Genomic DNA, 20246 nt, shown 5'->3' on the forward strand with positions numbered 1-20246 from the left:
GCTGGCACATATGAAGACTCACAAATGACAAACTACCGTTTGAATTGTACCCTCTTTTCAATTAGGTTTATTGACAAAAAAACCATTAATCAAAGAAGAACAAATCCAAGAAATTCCTGAGAAAGCAAAAGGGGAGATCTGAAATAATCATTTGGACCTCACCAAAAGCCTCGCCGCCTCGTCTCTCTGTGCATTCGTGAGGCTGCAGCCAAGAACAGTGGAGGGCCTGCTTAAAGATATGTAGCTACTGACACAGAGAGAAATGCAATAAAGTATATCACCTACGTCTAGTAAGATTTTAAAGTATTAGATTGGCAAAAATGGGGACTTACTGTCACTGCAGCCAAGGAGCAGAAATACACAAGCAAGTCACTGACATGTGAAGACACAGACGTGGGATAAGGACGATCAATAAAGTGATGCATTTCCCTGACAAATAAAGGATTTAAAGTCCAAATCCCCTTTCTTTTATATCAATCACTGTAGAGGGGTGAGGGGCTTGTTATGAGGGCCACACATAAAGACACAATAAGACAGTATTAAACATTTAGCCCAAAACAAGAGCAGCTTACGTGACTGTTGACAAGTATAAGAGCTTAATCGTCCTGACGTTTGTTCAGTCATTCATTGGCAAGGCAAGAAAACGTTTGCATTAGGAGCATAAATGCACATTATATACACTCTGACGCAAATGCCTGTCTCTGTAGTTATTAAGGCACTGAAGTTGGAGGGGCTGTGGGAATACAGGCATGGATATACTGAGTCTGTATGCAGAGTTTTTAACCCGGGATGTAGTGTTCATTTGAGTCTGACCAGTAATGTTCACAGGCTTATACAGGCATGTCTTTAACACACTATGAACAACCCTTAAAAAGAAATGACTGATATTAATGGTAAATGTGATAAAGACAATGTACTGCATGTCCACTTGGCTGTCTATATGAAGATAGTATGAATGCATTTTCTTTTTAAGTGTGATTTGGTGCCTCGATTATCATGGAGAAACGCAAAAAAAAGGCAGAAATATAAATAGCCATTTCATGAATCCAGCACTGAATCATGCTCCGTGTGTTTCCATTGTGCCATCTCAGAGTCAGGTACTGCAGAAAAACGTAACAACAAACAGTCTTTACATTCCAGTGAAACAGATATTTCTTCATTGTCTCACAGTATTTTCATTTCTTGCATTTACACAGAAATGAACCACTGAGTAACCTGACATCTTTCGGGTTTTTTTAATAGTGTCTGTACCAGATTATGAGACAGTTTTGTTCTGGCGATGTCCATTATTTGTTCCGTGAGTGACTGGTGGTCGGGCAAGCTGTGGTGTACTGGAAGCACTTCACTATTACAGGCATTGGAGGACTTCTCTGTGCATCAAATCCTTTTTTATTCCCAGCAGTCGGGTCCTCTTCAAACAGTTGTCGCTTTAATTTATGACATTGTTTGATAATTCATCCGGCTGTGGAATGAGTCAAACTGTGGATTCTGGTTGGTTTGTTAGCTTAACAGCTTCATGCTGAGGAGTTCATGACAGGTGAGGGATAGTTTGGTTGATCTCTGGTAGGCAAAAGGCAGAGAAAGATGCCTCACTCTCCTTAGCGGAACTGTTCATGGAAAGAAAGTATCAGTGATATCCTTTGTTCCACGTGGGATAAATTATTTCCATAATTGCTTTTTCCTGTGGTTTCTGCATGGGAGCTCCAGAAGCCAGCTGTGAAATATAGTAGACAAAGAAGGGTGATCATTTTTGGCACAGACTGGACATCAATAAAATATTTTTTTAGGCTTGTAGATACAATAGTCACATGCTTGACACTAGATAATCTGTGCATTTATTGCATGCAGAAATGTAATTCACTCACGTTTACTGTTGTTAACAGGTAATTTCCCATGTTTTTGTGCCTTAGTGACTAATGGGGACAACAATTTCTGAAATGGGTCCAGTATTGAGGGAGAGCGCTGTAGACGGCAGCTGCTCACAGGCTGTAATGTAAACCTATTGGGGCAAGCTGGCACCGTCATTTCCGTCCACTAAAAGTGCTTGTTTTTTGCCATGATTGTTCTGATTGTTATTGTAATGTCTGACAACATTCACGAGGTGACTAGGAAGGAATAGTGGAATACATCCATGAAGGAAACACAAGTGCCAGCCGGGGCAGAGTTTGTTGTGTTGGAGTACAGAAAGCGTAGCTTAGTGTTATCTAAAAGAATTTTAATGTCATGGCTGAATAGTTAGATGATTTCGACAATGTGGATGAGGTCTTTGAATTCGATGTCCGCCAGGATTGTTTGAGCCAGAGTATACGGATATTCAGATTTCACAAAGAGACTTCTCCTTGAGCGGGACTTGGACACAATAACAAACAGACTGGATCAAGCGAAATGTAAGAAAAACGTTTTATTTCTCTGTAGTTTCCATAATGTTGTCAGACACTTATAATAACAATCTGACCATGTCAGTGGCAAAACAAGCACTTTTAATGAATGTAACGTTACATACACTGCTCACGCCCTCGGAGCTCGTTTCGCGGCTGCTGGTTGCAGCGTTCTCACTCAATACTGGACCAGTTTAAAAAAATGTTGTCCCTATTGGTCACTTAGACACAAACACATGGGAACATGGGTTGAAAAATACTAAAGTTACCCTTTAAATTCCAATTGATCACCCGCACAAGATGAACAACAACCAACTATATTTTCTTGAAAATATGCATGAAATTAAGGTTTACCATCCACTGCCCCACTAATTAAATAATTTAGTCATCCTGTACATACAGCATGCTTACCTTCCCATGCGGGGCCAGGTGGTTCACTGTTTCCTCCTGACCACCTGTTTGAGGTGGAGTTCACTCTCTGCTGCTACAATAGGCAGCTCGTTCTGAAGGTGGTATGAGATAAGGTGGCTTATGCTCTCAAATAACATGTCTTTGGTTCGGACCTGTACGGAGGACAGCAAAAGAGATGGGAGGATGAAAGTTATGGTGTTCACTATATACAGCACAAACCTTCCAAGCAGTATGTATAGTATGACTCACCACTCCCTCTGGGTCCACTAGCAGCAGGTGTTTAGGCAGGCCACAGTGCATGCCGGTTAGCACATACTGTCCCGTGTTGGTAGTGCTCTCCCGGACCAGGAAATCTCCGTCTCGGACCAGGAGTTTCTCTGCGTCTCGCCTGCTCATGCGGCTGTGGTACCATGGCTCCCTGCGGAGCTGCTCCTCGTTTGGGGCAACGGGGGCCCGACGGCGTGGAGGGCTCGGCCACTGGTCCTCCAGGACCCGGACACCTCCCACTCCAGCCCCGACACCTCCTCCACAGGCCTCGTGGAGCTTCAGGGCGTCCTCGAAGGGCCCTACAGGGACAATATTTTCAAATAAAATAATGAGTTTATCTTAAATACATGTGTGAGAATGTGTCCCACTAACTCTCAGGACTTACTCATGTCAAAGAGGTCCTTTTTTGGACTGTCAGGTGCTCTGGACCCTCTGTGTCCATTGGGCCCCTGTGCCAGTGATTCCAGGTTTTCCAGACTCTGGGTGTTAACGTACTGATGCTCCTCGTAATCTCTGCTGCCTGGCGGCTGGCCGTCAGCACACAGGTAACCATCTGCTGTCATACCTGAGAAACACAGGTGCACTCAATTCATTTTTGACATCTTTTTTTTCTCACCATTTTGACAGGATGTGTGTGTGTGTGTGTGTTTCTTATTGTTTGGCTCCCTCTAGTGGTTGAATTCACAACTTGAAATATTGAGCGTTGCCAGATACCACAGTATATGTACTTATTTACATAAATAAGCTAAGCAATTAAACCAGTTCCTCTATTTTTCTGTTATTTTATATTGTACATTACATTCTTCTCTATCTATATTTATTGTATATCGTACATAGTGTTCTTTCTTTGTGTATCTATTTCCTTGTATGTATTTCTTATACTGTGTGTTTCCTTGTAAATCTCACTCAGAGCAGAAAGCAAAGGACACATTTTATTGTTTTTAACTGTGCATATGACAATAAACGCTTTGACTTGACTATGTACTAAAGTGGATGTGTATTGCTAATGTCATAATAATAGACCAATTGTATGTAGCCACCAATGAGAAGGTAGCTTCTGGAGTGTGACCGTCTTATTAAAGTGAAAATGCCCCAAAAATATTTACGAAGAAGGAAGGAAGCTTCTCACAACAATAATATTAAATATAAAATGTTAACTGCTGGGTGTTTATGCAGATTTCTCCACTAAAGTTGTCTGAACCGTATCCATTATATCAGTGTATTATAGTTTTCATATTCTTATTATTGGACCATTGAGCGATGCAATTAGTTTTGCTTTTAGTTTTAAGTACTTTGAACTTTACTAACCTGAAAGAAAGATTATATAAATATATATAAAAAGTTAGTTTTATTGAAAAGTTTGGTAGATAAAGTGGTATTAAATTTGGTAATCTGTATTCTAACTTCATTATAACTGTTTTGCTATGTCACTTTCACTAAATGTCGAATGTCAATTGGAAGATTAACTATCGTAATAACCTAAATGGAATTCTGGGAATCTTGAAGACGCTCCTATCAAATATGACGGACGACTTGAGCCAAGTCTTTTATCAGGAAGGTCATCCTGATTAATGATCCCAAGAATTTTAACTCTATCAGGGTGATCTTGAGAAGGCTCCAAACACTGAGCTTCTCTTTGTGTTAGGTAAGTTTCAGTCAGTGATGACAAACATTTTCAGAGAGAAAAGTACAATTTCCCCCAGATGTTGTACCTGTGTACGGCCACAGGGCGTCTCACCTGAGCTGCTGGTCGTCTCCGTGTCCCAGTGCAGTTCATAGCACAGCTGACCAGGGGGATAAGATGCTTGCTCTCTCCTCGCTGGAGAGCTCATCTGCAGACACACACCAGAGGAACACATCCTAAACACATCTGTATTTCTATCCCTGAATGGACGACTCTCTCATCTCTTCTTGTCCCCCACATAATGTAGTTTTGGAGCACTCTATTTGAAACATTAGCTACAGCATGTCACCATATTTTGAACAAGCTGCAGGGAGAGAGAGCGATGATTTCTCTCACGCGGTAGGCAACAGAGGAGGCCAAGGCTCTTTATGTAATCACATCCATCTTTGGCAATTATGACGCAGGCACATCAGGAAGACGGTTATGGAGTATATTTTCATGCTCCTACTGTTTAATTCCATGTAAACAATACGGGGAAGGAGCAGCAGGAGAACATATCAGTCACCAGTTTATGAGGGAGCTCTAAAGACCTGGAGTCTGGCTGCCATTGTGTGGTAAAGCTTAGTCATACACTACGTGATAATGACCAGATGTAGCTTCTATTACATCTGTGATAACATTACATGGTAAGGGTTGCATCCAGAACCTGATCTGACTTATAAATTGTGTCTGTGAGATTCACCTGTGCTGCTGTCTTGCTCTGTGGTTGTGTGTGGATGTGGCCCAGCAGGGCTCCACTGGACCTGAGCCTGGAGTCCACCACTCCCCCAACAGGAGGCTCCTTCCCTGGGATGCTGTTGTAGTAGTTATGCTCAGAGAAGTCTTCATCCTCCCCCCACATTGGCTCCTCTGTTCTGACAGACCTGAAGAAGTGAAAAGATACATTTGATTATTATTATTACACATTTAATACCACAACTTCTATAATCTAAACCACTGGTTCCCCACTGGACACCCCATTAGGGGTCGCCGAAGCTTCACGCAAGGCTTTCTTGATTTTATGGGGTGTAAGACAACTTAAAAAACAAAATACTGTATACACATATATACAATACAATTTAATGATTTCTGTGAAGAAAACTAAATTGAATTGTTGTTTTGAAGTTTGGATTATTATTAAGATAATGGCCAAGCGTCAGGGAGAAGAAAACACTGAATTTGTCAAAAAGCAGAAGCATATTAAGTATGTATGATTAAAAATAATCATTATAGAGACAGAATTGTATAAATAGTTTCTAAAAATAACAGGAAAACTCATCTCTGATGCAAAATTCAAAGGAAATAATCTGCTCAAATTTCATCCAAATTACTCGTTTTACACAAACTTCCTGCAGTTATTACGTTCACTATTTGGGTTAATTGTACAGTTTATCAATTGTTCTGTACTGTTATTGTTATGCATTGAATAAAATCCATAAAATATGTCACCTAGTCAGGGGTTGTCAGTTTACTCAATGATAGAAAAGGGGTCCCTTAAAGAAAAAGGTTGGGAACCGGGGATCTAGCGCTATCCTCGACCAAAGAAATTCTGAGTCTACTAACGCTCATGCGATTTTGACGATTAATCGATTAGTTGATTTAATCGACAGATGTGTAAAACTGAGTTTCTCCACAAAGAATCAAACAAAAGCACCACTTTAAATCTCATGTTTACCAGAGATGTGCTCATAAGTTTCTTGGAAATAAGTCAGTCAGCATGAAAAAGCATAAAAAATGACTAATAGATTAAAGAAATCTAAGTCGACTGAGACCAAAACCACTGATTAGTCGACTAATCCATGAAGAGGGGGCAGCCATATAATGATCTAAACCATCATTATGTTGCTAATTATTATTTTTGTGTTACTTTTTATAGTGATATTAATAGTAATAATATTGATAAGGAGATCTGGGTTCTCAAATGGATCCAGTCCGATCAGATGACATTTCCACATCCGAAAGTGATCTATATAAATCTGCAGGAGATTTATATAGATCACCAGAGCTGCTGCTGCTGGCAGCAGGAAGACATTCATTTGAAACCAGAATAGAAAAGACTGACAGTCTGGAGCTCCTCCAGTCGCATCACTGCTACACCTGAGGTTTGGTCCAAGAGGTGAGAAGGTCTATGAGGATCAATATCATAAGATGGACTCCGAGGTAATACAAGAACAAACTATCACATCTCCTTGTAATAAATAACAAAGAAATGTGAGAGTTGTACAGTAGATCAGGTGGTTTTTGTGGTAGAAAATGCGACTAAGCTGTTTTATGGAGGACGCCTGGTCAGTATTTATGTCAAAGTAAGTGTGATTGATTGTTCCAACCAACACTTTCACTTCCTGTCGGTGTCAATCTTCATAAGGTAACAGATGTCTCATTGACATTTGCTGCAAGTTTATAGCCTTAATGCATGTAACTATGGCATGGTTGATGTTTACATTCTCTAAATTATATTATAATAGCATTTTTAATTTTGCTATGAGGAGATACAACATACAGTTATTTCTTAGCATCGTGGTGCCTGTTGTTTTAGAAATCAATGAATCACTGTTGTGTCACCGCTCCACAGATTTGGAGGACAGTGATAAAAACGCTTTCCATAATTTCACAGAAGTCATGATTGTGTCTGTGCAGCATGTTACCTCTCCATAGACGTCATAGTTTTGGGAGGACTGTGTAGGTACTGTTTGAACTGCAGCTCGAAGGCTTGTCCGATGGTACTGATGACACTCTGGGCTAAACCGTCTGAGCACTCCAGGATGTGACATGCTGAAGGAGACAAAACAAGAGAGGACGTCTTTTACCGGCGGCAACACACTTTTAGGAGTAAGAACCTGGCTCAGTATTAATCACACTATTTAGATTTAGATTTTTTTTTTTTTGTTAATACAGAGAGATTTTGTTAAAGAAAATATATATAAAAATACATCTAAATCATAAAGTCACTTTTCTGTATTACTAATCAATTGCGGCATCATAAAATACATGCAGACGTGAGATTCCCTCTGAGTAATCCATGTGTAAGATGCAACCCCTTATTGTATATATAGGCTATGTGGTTAGAAACTGAAGCTTTTCAGGACATACCTCTCTGATTCACTGGGTCTTTGGCCACATACGCAACATAATCAGGCGTGTCCTGCAACAGAAAGGCGAATAAATTCAATTAGACCAGATAAATTAGACATATATAACTAAATTAAAGCCCTCATTGATTCTGCGGGTCATGAGATTGGAAGCCAGTAAAATGGAGTCCAGCCAGATATGTGCAGTCTGCCAAAATGTCCATTCCAACAACAACAACAACGTAAAGGAGAGCTGGGACTCACTGAGTCTCCCCCAGAGGCAAATGAGATGGACTGCATGGGATGGTGTGCTATCACCTGAAAGAGACAAGTGGATAAAACAGAGGCAGAGGTTTGCCAATATTCTACTTTTACATGTCATCATTCATTAATGTGGATACAGACAACAATAGACAAGAAGACTAAAGATGCCAAAATACTAGATTGTTCCAGTGAACTACAGACCAGAGTTCAAAAGATTCATGTTTTGAAGCGATGTCAATACACTTGGACTTTTGTTAAGTGTAACTAAACAATGATTATTGTTTTGCCACATTTTTGTTTTCAGCAAGAAGGAAATGCCTCTGGACCTCATGTAAACCGTTGTGGAGCATTGCAGTTCTTATCTTAGAGGCCATCCTTACCATAATAACACTGCTTTAGGAGCAACGGAAATCACATGGCGGCTGGCGGTACCATGGATTTGCACTCTGCAGCTCTGCAGCTGTATTCATACCATGCAAATATTGTTTTGAAAGTTTTTTAATGTATTTGTGGTGAAGGAGGAACCTGCTTTTCAGCAGTAGACATAACATTTAATTAAAGGCTATTTGGGCAAATATATCAGCCCAGTCTGTGTATAGATGTAGTTATATAGCATCATACCTGTCGTGTGGTGGGGACAAGCAGACCAAGGCCCTCTATGGAAATATTGACTGCGATACTCATGCCTGCAAATCGCAGGTTACTCTTCCCCATGACGGTCTGGAGAGCTTTGTTATGGGCCTACGTAAGGAATACAAAAAAGAAAAAGAGTACGGTGGATATTACAATCACAGAAAACAGAAATGTCATCCTGTATTTACTGTGTTTGTTTATGAGAGACAAAACACTTTGTTTCTTTTGTTTATGTACAATTCAGACATCATGTGTACCAAAAGGATTTTCATAGACACTCTTAAGTTTCTTAAAACCACTGTACTAACCTGTGTGGTAACTTCAACTCATCTAGTTCTCCAGCAGGGATAAAACAATTTAGTATTTAGTAACAATAGTATAATGAAACATGCACAGTAAGTTTAAAGTTTGCTATTAACCTTCTTCCTCCAAGCTCCCTTTCCGCCTGGCACAGTGTCACACAGCCTGTTGATGGCTTCCCTAATCAGGGGAATGAAGACAGGACGAAGGTCAGACTATGGTGGGACACATTGGTCTTATCGCTAAAAGGACACTAGAAATAAAAATCATGTGGATTCCTGGTAACTGTGTACCTAAATGTGACAACAATGTGATGAGTATACTGAGATTAAAAGTTTGAAATGTTGAGACGGTTCAGGGCTACAAAAACTGCTGCATCACAATGATGGACAAACCTGAGGTTAAACATGAACAGAAGCGTTGTGTTCCCTCCCTCGGGCTAAGGTCATAGGTCACAGACCCATCACAGTTCAAAGGTCAACAAAAGGTTTCCAGCACGTCTGTTCACAAGCACTCAACTAGTTGTTACCATCGATGTTCAAGGACCGCCACCGACCGACAGTGATTGTTTATCAAACTCGTGTTTAACTCCCTGTCGAATTAGGGGAGGAAGAAACACTATAATTTGAGCCAAAATACTACTGCTCCTTTAGGGCATCGTTACTCACATTTATTTTTCCACAGTGCAATTCTCTCTGCAGGCTTGTTACAACTTTGCAGTGAAGCTGCCATAACTCCTGTGAATGGTCGCCTAATGGCCGTTTAAAGTCCCCTGTGCGCCTGATGGTGGGAGTGAGGCATAATGTGGATTTGAGGCTGGCACTCGCTGCCAGGGGACAGCGGGGACGGCAGTCAAGAACCCAGCTGCCCCTATCAAGTGGCTCGTAAATATTTAAAAAGCCGCGTTCCGGGGCCCATCTCGAGTAAAGGTCTTCTCAGGGATTTTTGAAAAAACACCACAATGTTCGAATGAGTCATGCTGATGAGAGGGCAGAGGGAGGAGGAGGAGGAAGAGGAGGAGGAGGAGGAGCAGAGAGATGGGCTGTTGTTGTTGTTTTTGTCTGCAGCCTCGGTTATCTTCCCTGCAATAAAATGCCGGGCCTTATTATCGCTGGTGTTGCTGTTTAACACCGTGACACAGAGCGTACTGTTGGGAGAATGCACCTTCTTCAAATCTAGGAGCTGAAGTACATTGTTGAAATTCTGACAACCACCTAATGTTTACTTGTGGTTTTCCGGGACTAAATTAACTTGTGTACAAGTCAGCGAGCTGAAAAAAAGGCCAGCTCTGGACGCATAATAAAGAGTCTGACTTTAAAATGCTGCTTTTAAATAGATTGCACACAGTAAAAATTAACATTAAATATCTTGTAAAGTTTGTTAGATTGATTAAGACAATCAATCATTGATTTTTGGCTTTGAGTGACAGATGGCCCGTTCCGTGTTCCCCAAGGAATCAGAGACCTCGTGCCGTTAGCATCACTGGGAAATGTGGAAGTCAGTTTTAATGCCTTACATAACTACTGAATGGAAAAAGCTGCAATGAATTAACTTAAGGGACCGTCTCTAATAGTCAACTTCCGCAAGGATGCAAAAACAAAACATGTTCATCATCAATGCACTAAAACAAGAATGACTAAACTGATGTCGTACTACAACGAAACTCGGCCTAGTCATTTTATTCTCGGTATGGTTTCTCCTTTCGCTAATGTTTTGTTTTGTTGTTTTATGTTTTTGAACTCTCCCCTCCTCATCCTCAAGAAGTAACAACCGCAGACATTATCCAGCAGTGTGCGTTCATGGGGACCACTGCAGCTTTCCACAGTCATTAGCAAACATCATCAATAATAGATCTCCCTCTCTATCACTCCATCTTCTGCAGCCTCCTCCCCCCTGCACTTAAGCCTTGGATGCACGGTGGGCTCTGATTACCACCCATCGATTGTGGAGGAGAGAGGGAGAGAGAGAGGAGGGAGGGAGGGAGTGCACTTCTCCCATGAGGCCGAGGATTGCAAAGAACCCTGCTTTTATAACAATAACATCACATGTACAGCATAATAACACCACATACTAAGACCCTGAGGTATAGTTTGATACATATGTACCTGTCATATACATTATAGCTTTATTTGCCTCCTAACTGGGACACTATATTGCTGCCATTGTACAAAACCGTGACTTTAGTTTTGATTTATGTTTTTTAAACTTGCATTGGCATTTCATTTCCACTGCAAATGAGCAGGGTTTGGTAAAATTAACAAAAAAGTTTCTTCACATTTCCACAAAGTTAACTATTTTAAACCAAAAGCTATAAGCCTATTTATTAAGGAGGATCCTTCATCAGGAGAGAAAGATCTTATTTTTTGGACTCATACCTCAAGAATGGCTGAATAGAGACAAATATGTATTAAATATATTGAAGATAACAGCATATGTTAAGCATAAATTGGAATTATTTATGTTACGCTGGGAAAACTGGGTTAAATATGTAACATCCCACAGGCTTGATTTTATTTTTGCAAATCTATTTATATACGGCAAAGAAAAGATCATTCATCAAGTCACATGGCAAGAAAAAGAACATCTAACCACACTTACTCTAATAACAGCCCAGAATTGACACACAGCTGGTGGCAATTTGATATCATAGTGGCTGATACTTCAGTTAATCCTATACATGTTGGATCAGATTCTCCTGACTCATCACTACCAGTAGAGATGGTCACCAGCGTACCTTGTCACCTGAGTCCGCGTGGTGAAGTCCAGGGAGCGCATCGACTTCAGCACTTCAATGCAGCCCATGTACTGCAAAAAGAAACAAACAGAAAAACAAGTTTGAAAGATGGCTGTGGACAGATTTTGGTAAAGATTAGACACTCCTTTCAATATAATTATGAACTTGCCATGTGAAGTCTCATAAATGCAGCAGTAACCATGTTTTGATGTTCAGTTGTACAGAAATAAAATCACTTAGAAAATAAATGCTGAACTTCAAAGTCATTATTGAAAACTGTTAAGGTTTCTGAGAACTTCTATATGCATCTATATGTCTAAAATAGGGCTGCAACTAATGATTATTTTCATTGTCGATAAATCTGTCAATAATTATCTAGATTAATCAATGAGTTGTTTTGTCTATAAAAATTATGAAAAATGACGATCAGTGTTTCCCAAAGTCCAAAATGACGTCCTCAAATGTCTTGTTTTGTCCACAACTCAAATATATTCAGTTTACTGTCACAGAGGAGTAAAGAAACCACAAAATATTCACATTTAAGAAGCTGGAATCAGAGAATTTTGACTTTTTTTCTTAAAAAATTACTCAAACCAATGAATCAATTATCAAAATAGTTGCCGATTAATTGTTGCAGCTCTAGTTTAAAATAGATCAGCTATAAACATGAATAGCAAACATTGCATTTGGTGTATAATTTGTCAAATCAGTAGACATTAAAATCTTCTAAACGACATTTCATACATGTAATGCTCTATTGGTACGCATGAGTATTTCCAACAATGCATCATAATCTAACTCAAATCCACATCCAGCCCATTAAAGTGGACTCCAGCGAGTAGCAGCCAGCTGAACAGCTTCCTAATGGCTGTCAGGTTGGGGTGCTAATAGCACCTTGACTAGATTAGCAGCACTAAGAGCTCTGAATCACAGACAAACTGCAGCTTCTTCAGCCTCTGGGGGACACTGAGGGTGTGTGATGAGTGTGTTTGTGTATACAATCAATGCATGTGAGGATGTCCTGGACTTATTTGCATATTGGTGAGGTTTACATGATGGAGGATGGAGGGTGAGTAAAATGTATGACTTCACATTTTCAATTTCAGTTTACCTGCCATTAGGGGTGTAACGATATATCATACATACATACGATAATAATAAAAATAAAATAAAATAAAATCAATGCAAAGTGAAACATCGATACATATCATCATCTTTAAGATACGCCTTTATTTTGAAATTCCCATGGCACGTCTGTGTCACCAATTTCAGTCCAAGCGCAGCTCCTTCTTAGAGCCCAGTAATGAAATGGTCAAATCATATTTTAGTAGCTTTCTGTGAGTTGTTAGTTTAGTCAATTCGCAGGCCTCTGAACTGAATCGAAATTGTATCGTGGCAGACTTTGTGATATAATATTGTGATGAAACTTGTGATTTACACCCGCACCTGCCATCATCAGTAAATATCTTACAGCATAATGAAAAACAAACCTTCTGACTATGACACATTCACAGCCTTGATTTAGGTTAGGGAATAAATAAACACATAAATAAAAAAAGAGTCACACATTGATTGTGAATGGCAGTATTAGTGACTCTGTGTTTCACCTGTTCGAAAAGACTTCTCATACAAGAACACATCTCAAATATCAGACAAAACTCTTCTGCAGTATATTAGCTTGTGTGATTTATGAACTCTTTGTGAAGCTAATTTGGTGCTACATAATTTACATCCTCTCCAACAGCACTTTGGCTCCGTCAGCGCCATATTTAGTGCAGTTTCCAGGATTGTTAGTCACCAACCGACAGCAGACAGACCACATGGCAGCCATACAAATAAACAGAGAGAGAGAGAGAGAGAGAGAGAGAGAGGGAGAGAGAGAGAGAGAGAGCAACCTTTGAGCCCGAGAGCTTAATGAGCTTTCTAACCAGATTTGGAGACGAGGGGAAGTCTTCCATCAGGAAAATTGTCTCTCTTTTTCCTTCCCCTCTCTCTGCCAAAGCCTCCATTGTCACACACTCATCTGCTGATGAAACACATCCCCTCTTCTATCACCCTATCTGCACTCCCTTCCTTTGGGCCAAGTCTCCAGCACACTAGTCCTTCCCAGTACTACAGGGACGCCGACTGTCCAAGAAGCATTCCTCAGAGATTTAATAAGACTGGCGTACCCCTTCAAAAACTTCGTGGCATCGTGGCTGCCTTCTCTGACGTAAATCATAGCCGTTTTATAGTTTATTAATGTAGAAAATGTCCTAATGTCCCAGTTCATTACATAATCCACTAAGGCAAGGCAACAGTGTGTTGTGTAACGATGGAGGGGCGGATGATGGACAGATACCGAGGACAGCAGGATGTTTCCAAACAGCATTTAGATGGTGTAGATTGTGAAAGATTCGGGTTTTTTCAAGTTCAGTACATGCAGTGTTTGTAATTCATGATGCCAAAGTCTATTTTTCATGTCGTGGACAATAAAGTTTCTTCTAATTTCATACTGTTGTGCACCATTCAGATTTTAGAGCATCCGAACAAATTATTTACTCGTTGCATCACAGAAGGACCTTTCTGAAAACTGCAGATATGTATAATCTGACTGCTAAATACTGTGCACCAGATTGTCAGAGAACAGCATAATATGATAGCAGTCTGGTTTTCATATCACTCTCTAAATGATAGCTGCTTTGGCAGCTGCAGTGCTTTATTCGATGCTTGCTCGCTGCAGCGTCCTGGCTGTCAAAGACGGCAGATGCAGGCCAGACACGGAGCCTGACATGCCTGTGTGGACAAAGAGAAAGTGCAAAGGAGGAAACCAACACTAAGAATCATATTTGCGTCTTTCCCAGCAGAGGAGTGACTGTGTGAGAGAAAGAGGCACTGAAACAGAGATGAAGGGGGAGAGAGAGCGTGGTAGCTATGGTAGCTGTGCCGATTAAAAAAATGCCACAGGGCAGCAGAAATCTACTGTCACTTTGACACTAATACATGCAGCAAGTGCTCCTCCCTGCATAGGGCCACTGAATTGCAAGTATATTGTTCTGCTTTAGCTACTGTGAAATGCTTCTCAAACATTAGCTTATACGCGGGTCATCTGAAATGATTGCAGTGCAGCTTCGGATGACAACAATAAGCTGTTAAAAGCTGAGACGAATTAACTGAGATATCAATCACGCATTAGAGCAGCACTTGTTATGAATCCAGGAAAGCCCTGCGTGGTGATGAGAGCTCATCATTGGACCCCTCCCATGCCGATCCTCATCCGCATCACATGATGCAAATGACTGTGATTAAATGTAATTGAATATAGGAATGAATGGTGCCTGTATAATGGCATTAGAAAGCGTGCTTGAGCCCCAGACTGGGCTAATCAAGAGCCATGTCATTAGTTTGAGGAGAGCAGTGCCAGAGGTGGGGGGTGGAGGTGAACAGGCGTGGGGGGGATCGCTAAGGGGAGATCATTGACATTGATGTCAAGCAGCCTGCTCGGATGGTAACCCTTTGTAAACACAAATCACAAGTACACACTGATAAAGACATCTCTCGTCATATCTCTACTTTTTTTTTTAATTTATAATCATTCTCATCTCTCTGGTGGGACTAACCAACCATCTGTTTCTTTAGGTAGCCTGATTAATAAAAACACAAAGAGTTTGCGTTCTATTTAAAACTGTCATTCAAGCATACTCTAATGATACTAACTATAATAAAGATTGGGATTCATATGCTCAGGGATTGTAAATCACATTTATGGATAAAATCTTATGGTCACATGAATGTAAACAAATCCCGAAACCACACAAAGAACACCACTCCCACAAGCTCACAATCAGACAGGTTGCATGCACTACAAATACAGATGCATCGTATGATACGATGCATACTACCTTCGGTAAACACTGCGGTAAAATAAGGATGCTCACTACAGTCGGTGCACATAATTTCATGCTTTATCTCTCTCTCTCTCTCCACCCTGATGCCGGTGTGCTACCCTGACGCAGCCACACCGAGCCATCCATCTGGATTATGTATTCCCCAGCCCTCGCCACATGAGCTGCATAACAAACTGCCTGGCACTGTACTGTGGTGTCCTTTTGTTTCCCACCCAGATAGAAACCTTTTAAATGGGGTCATTAATATTATGTTGTTCGCTGATTGCTGTCAGCAGTTAATTCATAGGAAAGAAAAGTTATTTATTTTTGTTCGACAACACTTTCAAAACAAATCCTGAATTAAGTGGATGTTTAAGAGGTGTATATTTACAGTGGATATACAGCATGCATTCAAAAAAAAAGGTGCCCATTAACTCACCCTGACAATATAAGAGGCCCCTGGTCCTGCAATCTTCTTGTCAGGGTGCAGCCAGCCTTGAGATGGTTTGTGGATGAAAGTCCCCTTCTGGTTGAAGTCCTCTCCCCCCAGCCACATGCCCTCCACCCTTGTCCTGCGGCTCATTCCTGACCTGGAGTTGCTGGAACCCCCGGGGCTCGCCATGGCCTCTGTGGCCCCAAATACGTGCCCCGCTGGACTGGCCGAGTTCGCTGCCGCGACTGCTCTCTGCCCTCGAATGGCCTGCAAGGAACAGGGGGTGACACACACAGGGTCACAGGAGTTAAGCACCGCTGCGAGACTGGCCACCGGCCCGCTGGCTGAGGTCGCGATGCTGTGCCTGTGTGGTGATGAGCTATGGGAGACAGAGGCCTGGGAAGGAGCCGCCTTCCCGGAGTCCTTGCTAGAGCTGGAGCTGGAACTGGAGTTGGACGGGCTCCTGCTGAGCAGGGAGTTAGAGAACTTCCACTGGGGCATCTTGGGGATGAGCATGCAGAAGGTTGTGGCGCCGTCCTGTTCCCCATCCAGGCTGGGGGAGTCGGCCAGGGCTGCAGCCCCGGCAGAGGAGGACGATCTGGCACTGTGATCCAGAGGAGGCAGAGGAGGCAGGGGAGGCAGAGGAAGGCTCTGGACGGAGGACGAGACCACCGGCGTGGCCACAACTTTGCCGCTCATGGCTAAGCTCTGCATCAGGTCGTCAGAGGAGGTCACAGACTCGTTGCGGAAGCGGCCATACTTTGGCTTAAGGAGCATGCCCGGAGGAGCCGCCTGGAGCAGGAGCTGAGAGGGGGGATAACTGCCAGCAGAGGATGAGGGGGGGAAAGGGGAAAGGGGGAAGGGGAGGGGGGAGAGGTGTAATGGAGGAAAGGGAGAAAACTAGAGAGGAAATCTTCCAGGTGGAGTCCTATATCCTTGTCAGCTGAATGCCGCCCGGTCCTCTCCCATTCACACACACAGACTGTCCCGTTATCATGCCAGTCTCCTCTCTGTCTGAGCTGGCCTGCTTCCCTTCACTGCCTTAGGCACGCTCGCTCGTATGCTCCCAGTCTCCCTCTCTCTCTCTCTTCAGATGATGTCATTGGGTCTATTAGCCCTGCCCTGCCCAGCTGCTCTCACACTGTATTAGCTAAAACACATCTGCCTGAACCACAGTCAACCTCAGACACAGAGCAGAGATACAGAGCTCTTATTTCTTCTATAAAAAAGAGGTGCTGCAATTGAATAACCTGTGTCAGTATGCATCTTATCTTTAGGTTAGCAGCATCAAACCTCTCAAACTGAATAATGCTGCCAATGTATAAATTGAGTAAACAACAAAATAGAAATGATATTAACCCCCTTGTGTGTCCCCTTTAAAAACAGTTGCTCTGATGTCCTTTAGAGGACAAAACTGTTGCATCAAAAAACGCAATGAAATTATATATTAATATTATTTTCCACTTTCACTGAGTTAAATTTTTAAAATAACTTTAGTCCTGATTATAACTACCAAATATGCATTCGTTTTTAATGCCTGAAGAAAATTATTGTCTGGATACTAAATGCTAGGGGTAATTTTTACTTTTATTTTACACAGTCTGGAATATGTCAATGATAAGCAACAGCATTGATTTTGATACATTTTTATTTATTTGTGCAGTGTCAGATTAAAAAACTTCTCCCACTTGTTAAGGACAAAAATGGCCCCTTCCTAAAACTTCCATAAAGATACTATATATTAATATTATTTTCCACTTTCACTGAGTTATTTTTTTTAACCAACAGCAGTCCTGATCATAACTACCAAATATTTTATTATTATTATTATTATTATTATTATTATTATTATTATTATTATTATTAATAATAATAATAATAATAATAATGTTTTATGGGGGGAAAAACACAAGCATCTAATGATTTTCTGTATACTAAATATTGGGGGGGGGAATTTTTATTAAAAAAAAATCACAGTCTGTGGTATGTCAATGTTTAGCAACAACATTGATTTTGATCCATTTATATTTTTTGTGTAGTGCTCAGATCATAACTACCAAATACGTTTAATAATAATAATATTAATAAAGTCTGGGATATGTGAATGATAAGCAACAATGTTTTTTTGTGCATTGCATCGAACACTGCAGTGCTCCATAATACAGCAGTGATAACCCTTGTGGAAACAAGGAAAATAGCATGTATTTGCCCCATAGGGCAAAGAAATATTAATTAAAAAATGGATTGTGAATGTGAGTAAATGCACCAGCATCAGTCTCATCCAATTAGTTAAAGTGTATTTTGTGCAAGTCGATGTGTGTGTGTGGGGGGGCCCACACACTCATAAGGGACTACATGGCTGAAAACATCCACCCTATCCCATCTGCCTGAATTCTCCTCCCATCCACCTCCCCAGAGAGCAATCAGTGATCCTTTTAGCTCCTCACTTGGACCCTCCCAGATGCCTTTTCCCCCATTCAAACCATTTCCATTCTGTTTTCTAACTCACTATTTCACTCACAATTGTATTTTCCCATCTTACACAAAAGGTACTGAAAGGTAGAAGTCAGGATTCTCAGAGTGAAACAAAGTGGGTTTTAAGCAGGATTTCTTTTTCTTTTTTTGTGTTTTTTGGTCAAAATCCTGCACACAGGTGGGAGCAATGTCTGCACTGATTGTGAAACAACCCAATAGTCAGGGTCACCTGTTACGCAAAAAGAGGGAAAATCTACTGACTAAATAACGCCACAGACAAGGAAAGGCTCGTTAGGTTCCTCTCAATTGCTTAACTTCAATCATGCAAGTCATTACAATTCGTTAAGTCCCCTAATCATGTCGTCTGTGCAATAAAATATGACTCAAGGACAACACAGTACACAAACAAGCTAAATCGATCAATAAATGTTCAAATTGAACCCTGAATGCTACTGACACAATATTTGTAAAGTAAAAGTTATTTAGAAAGGCATTAAGAAGCTTACCTATGTGAGTCTCTGAGGAGAAAGAGGATGAACAGAAGGTCCAGCCCAGTGAACTTCCAGTGACTTTTATCAGAGAAAAATAGCACAAATGAGCTAATAGTAAGGGAACAATTTCATTCCACTAGTAAGGAGACGTCAGTACAACAAACCACCATCAGAAATGGTATGACACCACTACCACTGCCATCCCACCTCCTTCCAAACAGCCAATCACCTGTTTGTTTGCCACAGAGTATAAGAAGTTACTGATAAACCAGAATGAATCAATGCATGTTGACAGATGCACAAGTTCCTCAGTACGTTCTGTCCCCCTTTTCCGACAAAAAAAACAAATAACTGCTCTGGAAACATACTCTACACAAAAGTAAAACAGATATGGAGCAATTATTAATTCAAACAAGATTGAATAAAAGTGTTTTAAACAACAATGGCAACCACTTTAATATGGTGCTAGATTTAGACGTTACACTTCAGTTTTACTCAACTCTATTGTGATTTTCTGTATGTGAAGAGTTAACATAATTTACCTCCTGACTTTGGTAGTTTGCATACACAAGAGGAACAAACCACGCTGTGAATACACCACCACTCATTAGCAGCCATTACCTTGACAACAGTGATTACAACTAAGAACAACAACATAGGTTACAACAGCATCCTCAAACTACTTTGTTTGGTTAAAGTGTAAAGAGAGAGTTCATTTTTCATGTACTTACAAATCATTGACTGAGAAAAAGTAATGTATTTATGAAGAAAGAAAATATAATAGATGACTGATGTATTTCTGTGTATATCATGATATCAGTAATTATTGAAATATAAAGAATAAAAACTAAAAAGTAATTACGTGACATAACAAATTCAACTCGATCCAAATTGAAATCCTAAAGATAACAATAGAGTCTATCTAACAAAAGTATAACTGAATACATTACAAAAATAATTGTGAGATAACTGGATGTAACACAGAAATAATTATTTCCTTTGCCTCAAATCAGCCAACAATATAAATAATACATATATTATTTTACCAAGACCTGCTCCAAGAAGCAATAATGATTAATATTAAAAATGACATTCTTTGCTGTCATACTCTTTTGGTCTCTTAATAACCAATGGTAAAACAGCATAACGTTTATGTAGTGCATATAATTATAATATAGACCATTCTGCTCCATGAATATAATCAAATTAAAGTTAAAATGCTGCAGGCAAAGAGACAGTGAAACAAGTGTAAGCTGATTTAAA

General features: G+C 40.6%; 1 protein-coding gene across 3 annotated transcripts; it reads right to left on the reverse strand.

Moving 5' to 3' along the window:
- Positions 1-38: 38 nt before the first annotated feature.
- shc2 (SHC (Src homology 2 domain containing) transforming protein 2) lies at positions 39-19186 on the reverse strand. 3 transcript variants are annotated; one of them, XM_074635486.1, is made up of 14 exons: positions 18999-19186; positions 16024-16837; positions 11719-11789; positions 9104-9164; positions 8673-8792; positions 8052-8105; positions 7810-7861; positions 7365-7491; positions 5423-5603; positions 4795-4888; positions 3442-3621; positions 3039-3355; positions 2790-2941; positions 39-1714 (listed from the first exon to the last, which is right to left on the reverse strand). In XM_074635486.1, the coding sequence occupies exons 2-13, from the start codon at positions 16792-16794 to the stop codon at positions 2813-2815; spliced, it is 2157 nt and encodes a 718-aa protein (XP_074491587.1). In that variant the 5' UTR covers positions 16795-16837; positions 18999-19186; the 3' UTR covers positions 39-1714; positions 2790-2812. The 3 variants fall into 3 exon arrangements, with proteins under 3 accessions (XP_074491587.1, XP_074491590.1, XP_074491589.1); XM_074635489.1 differs by having other exon boundaries at positions 16024-16284; positions 18999-19182; XM_074635488.1 differs by lacking the exon at positions 18999-19186 and having other exon boundaries at positions 16024-17847.
- Between the last annotated feature and the right edge of the window lie 1060 nt (positions 19187-20246).

This window comes from Sebastes fasciatus, chromosome 5 (assembly GCF_043250625.1).
Source record: "Sebastes fasciatus isolate fSebFas1 chromosome 5, fSebFas1.pri, whole genome shotgun sequence".
NCBI classification, from domain to species: domain Eukaryota; kingdom Metazoa; phylum Chordata; class Actinopteri; order Perciformes; family Sebastidae; genus Sebastes; species Sebastes fasciatus.

Bases quoted from the DNA above. Each gene is read 5' to 3' on its own strand.
- shc2 (XM_074635486.1), bottom strand. From the start codon at position 16,794: ATGCTCCTTAAGCCAAAGTATGGCCGCTTCCGCAACGAGTCTGTGACC. The intron at 11,790-16,023 runs GTGAGTTAATGG...TTCTTTTTGCAG, and splicing joins GGGCCTCTTATATTGTCAGG to TACATGGGCTGCATTGAAGT. The intron at 2,942-3,038 runs GTGAGTCATACT...TCCTCCGTACAG, and splicing joins TAGTGGACCCAGAGGGAGTG to GTCCGAACCAAAGACATGTT.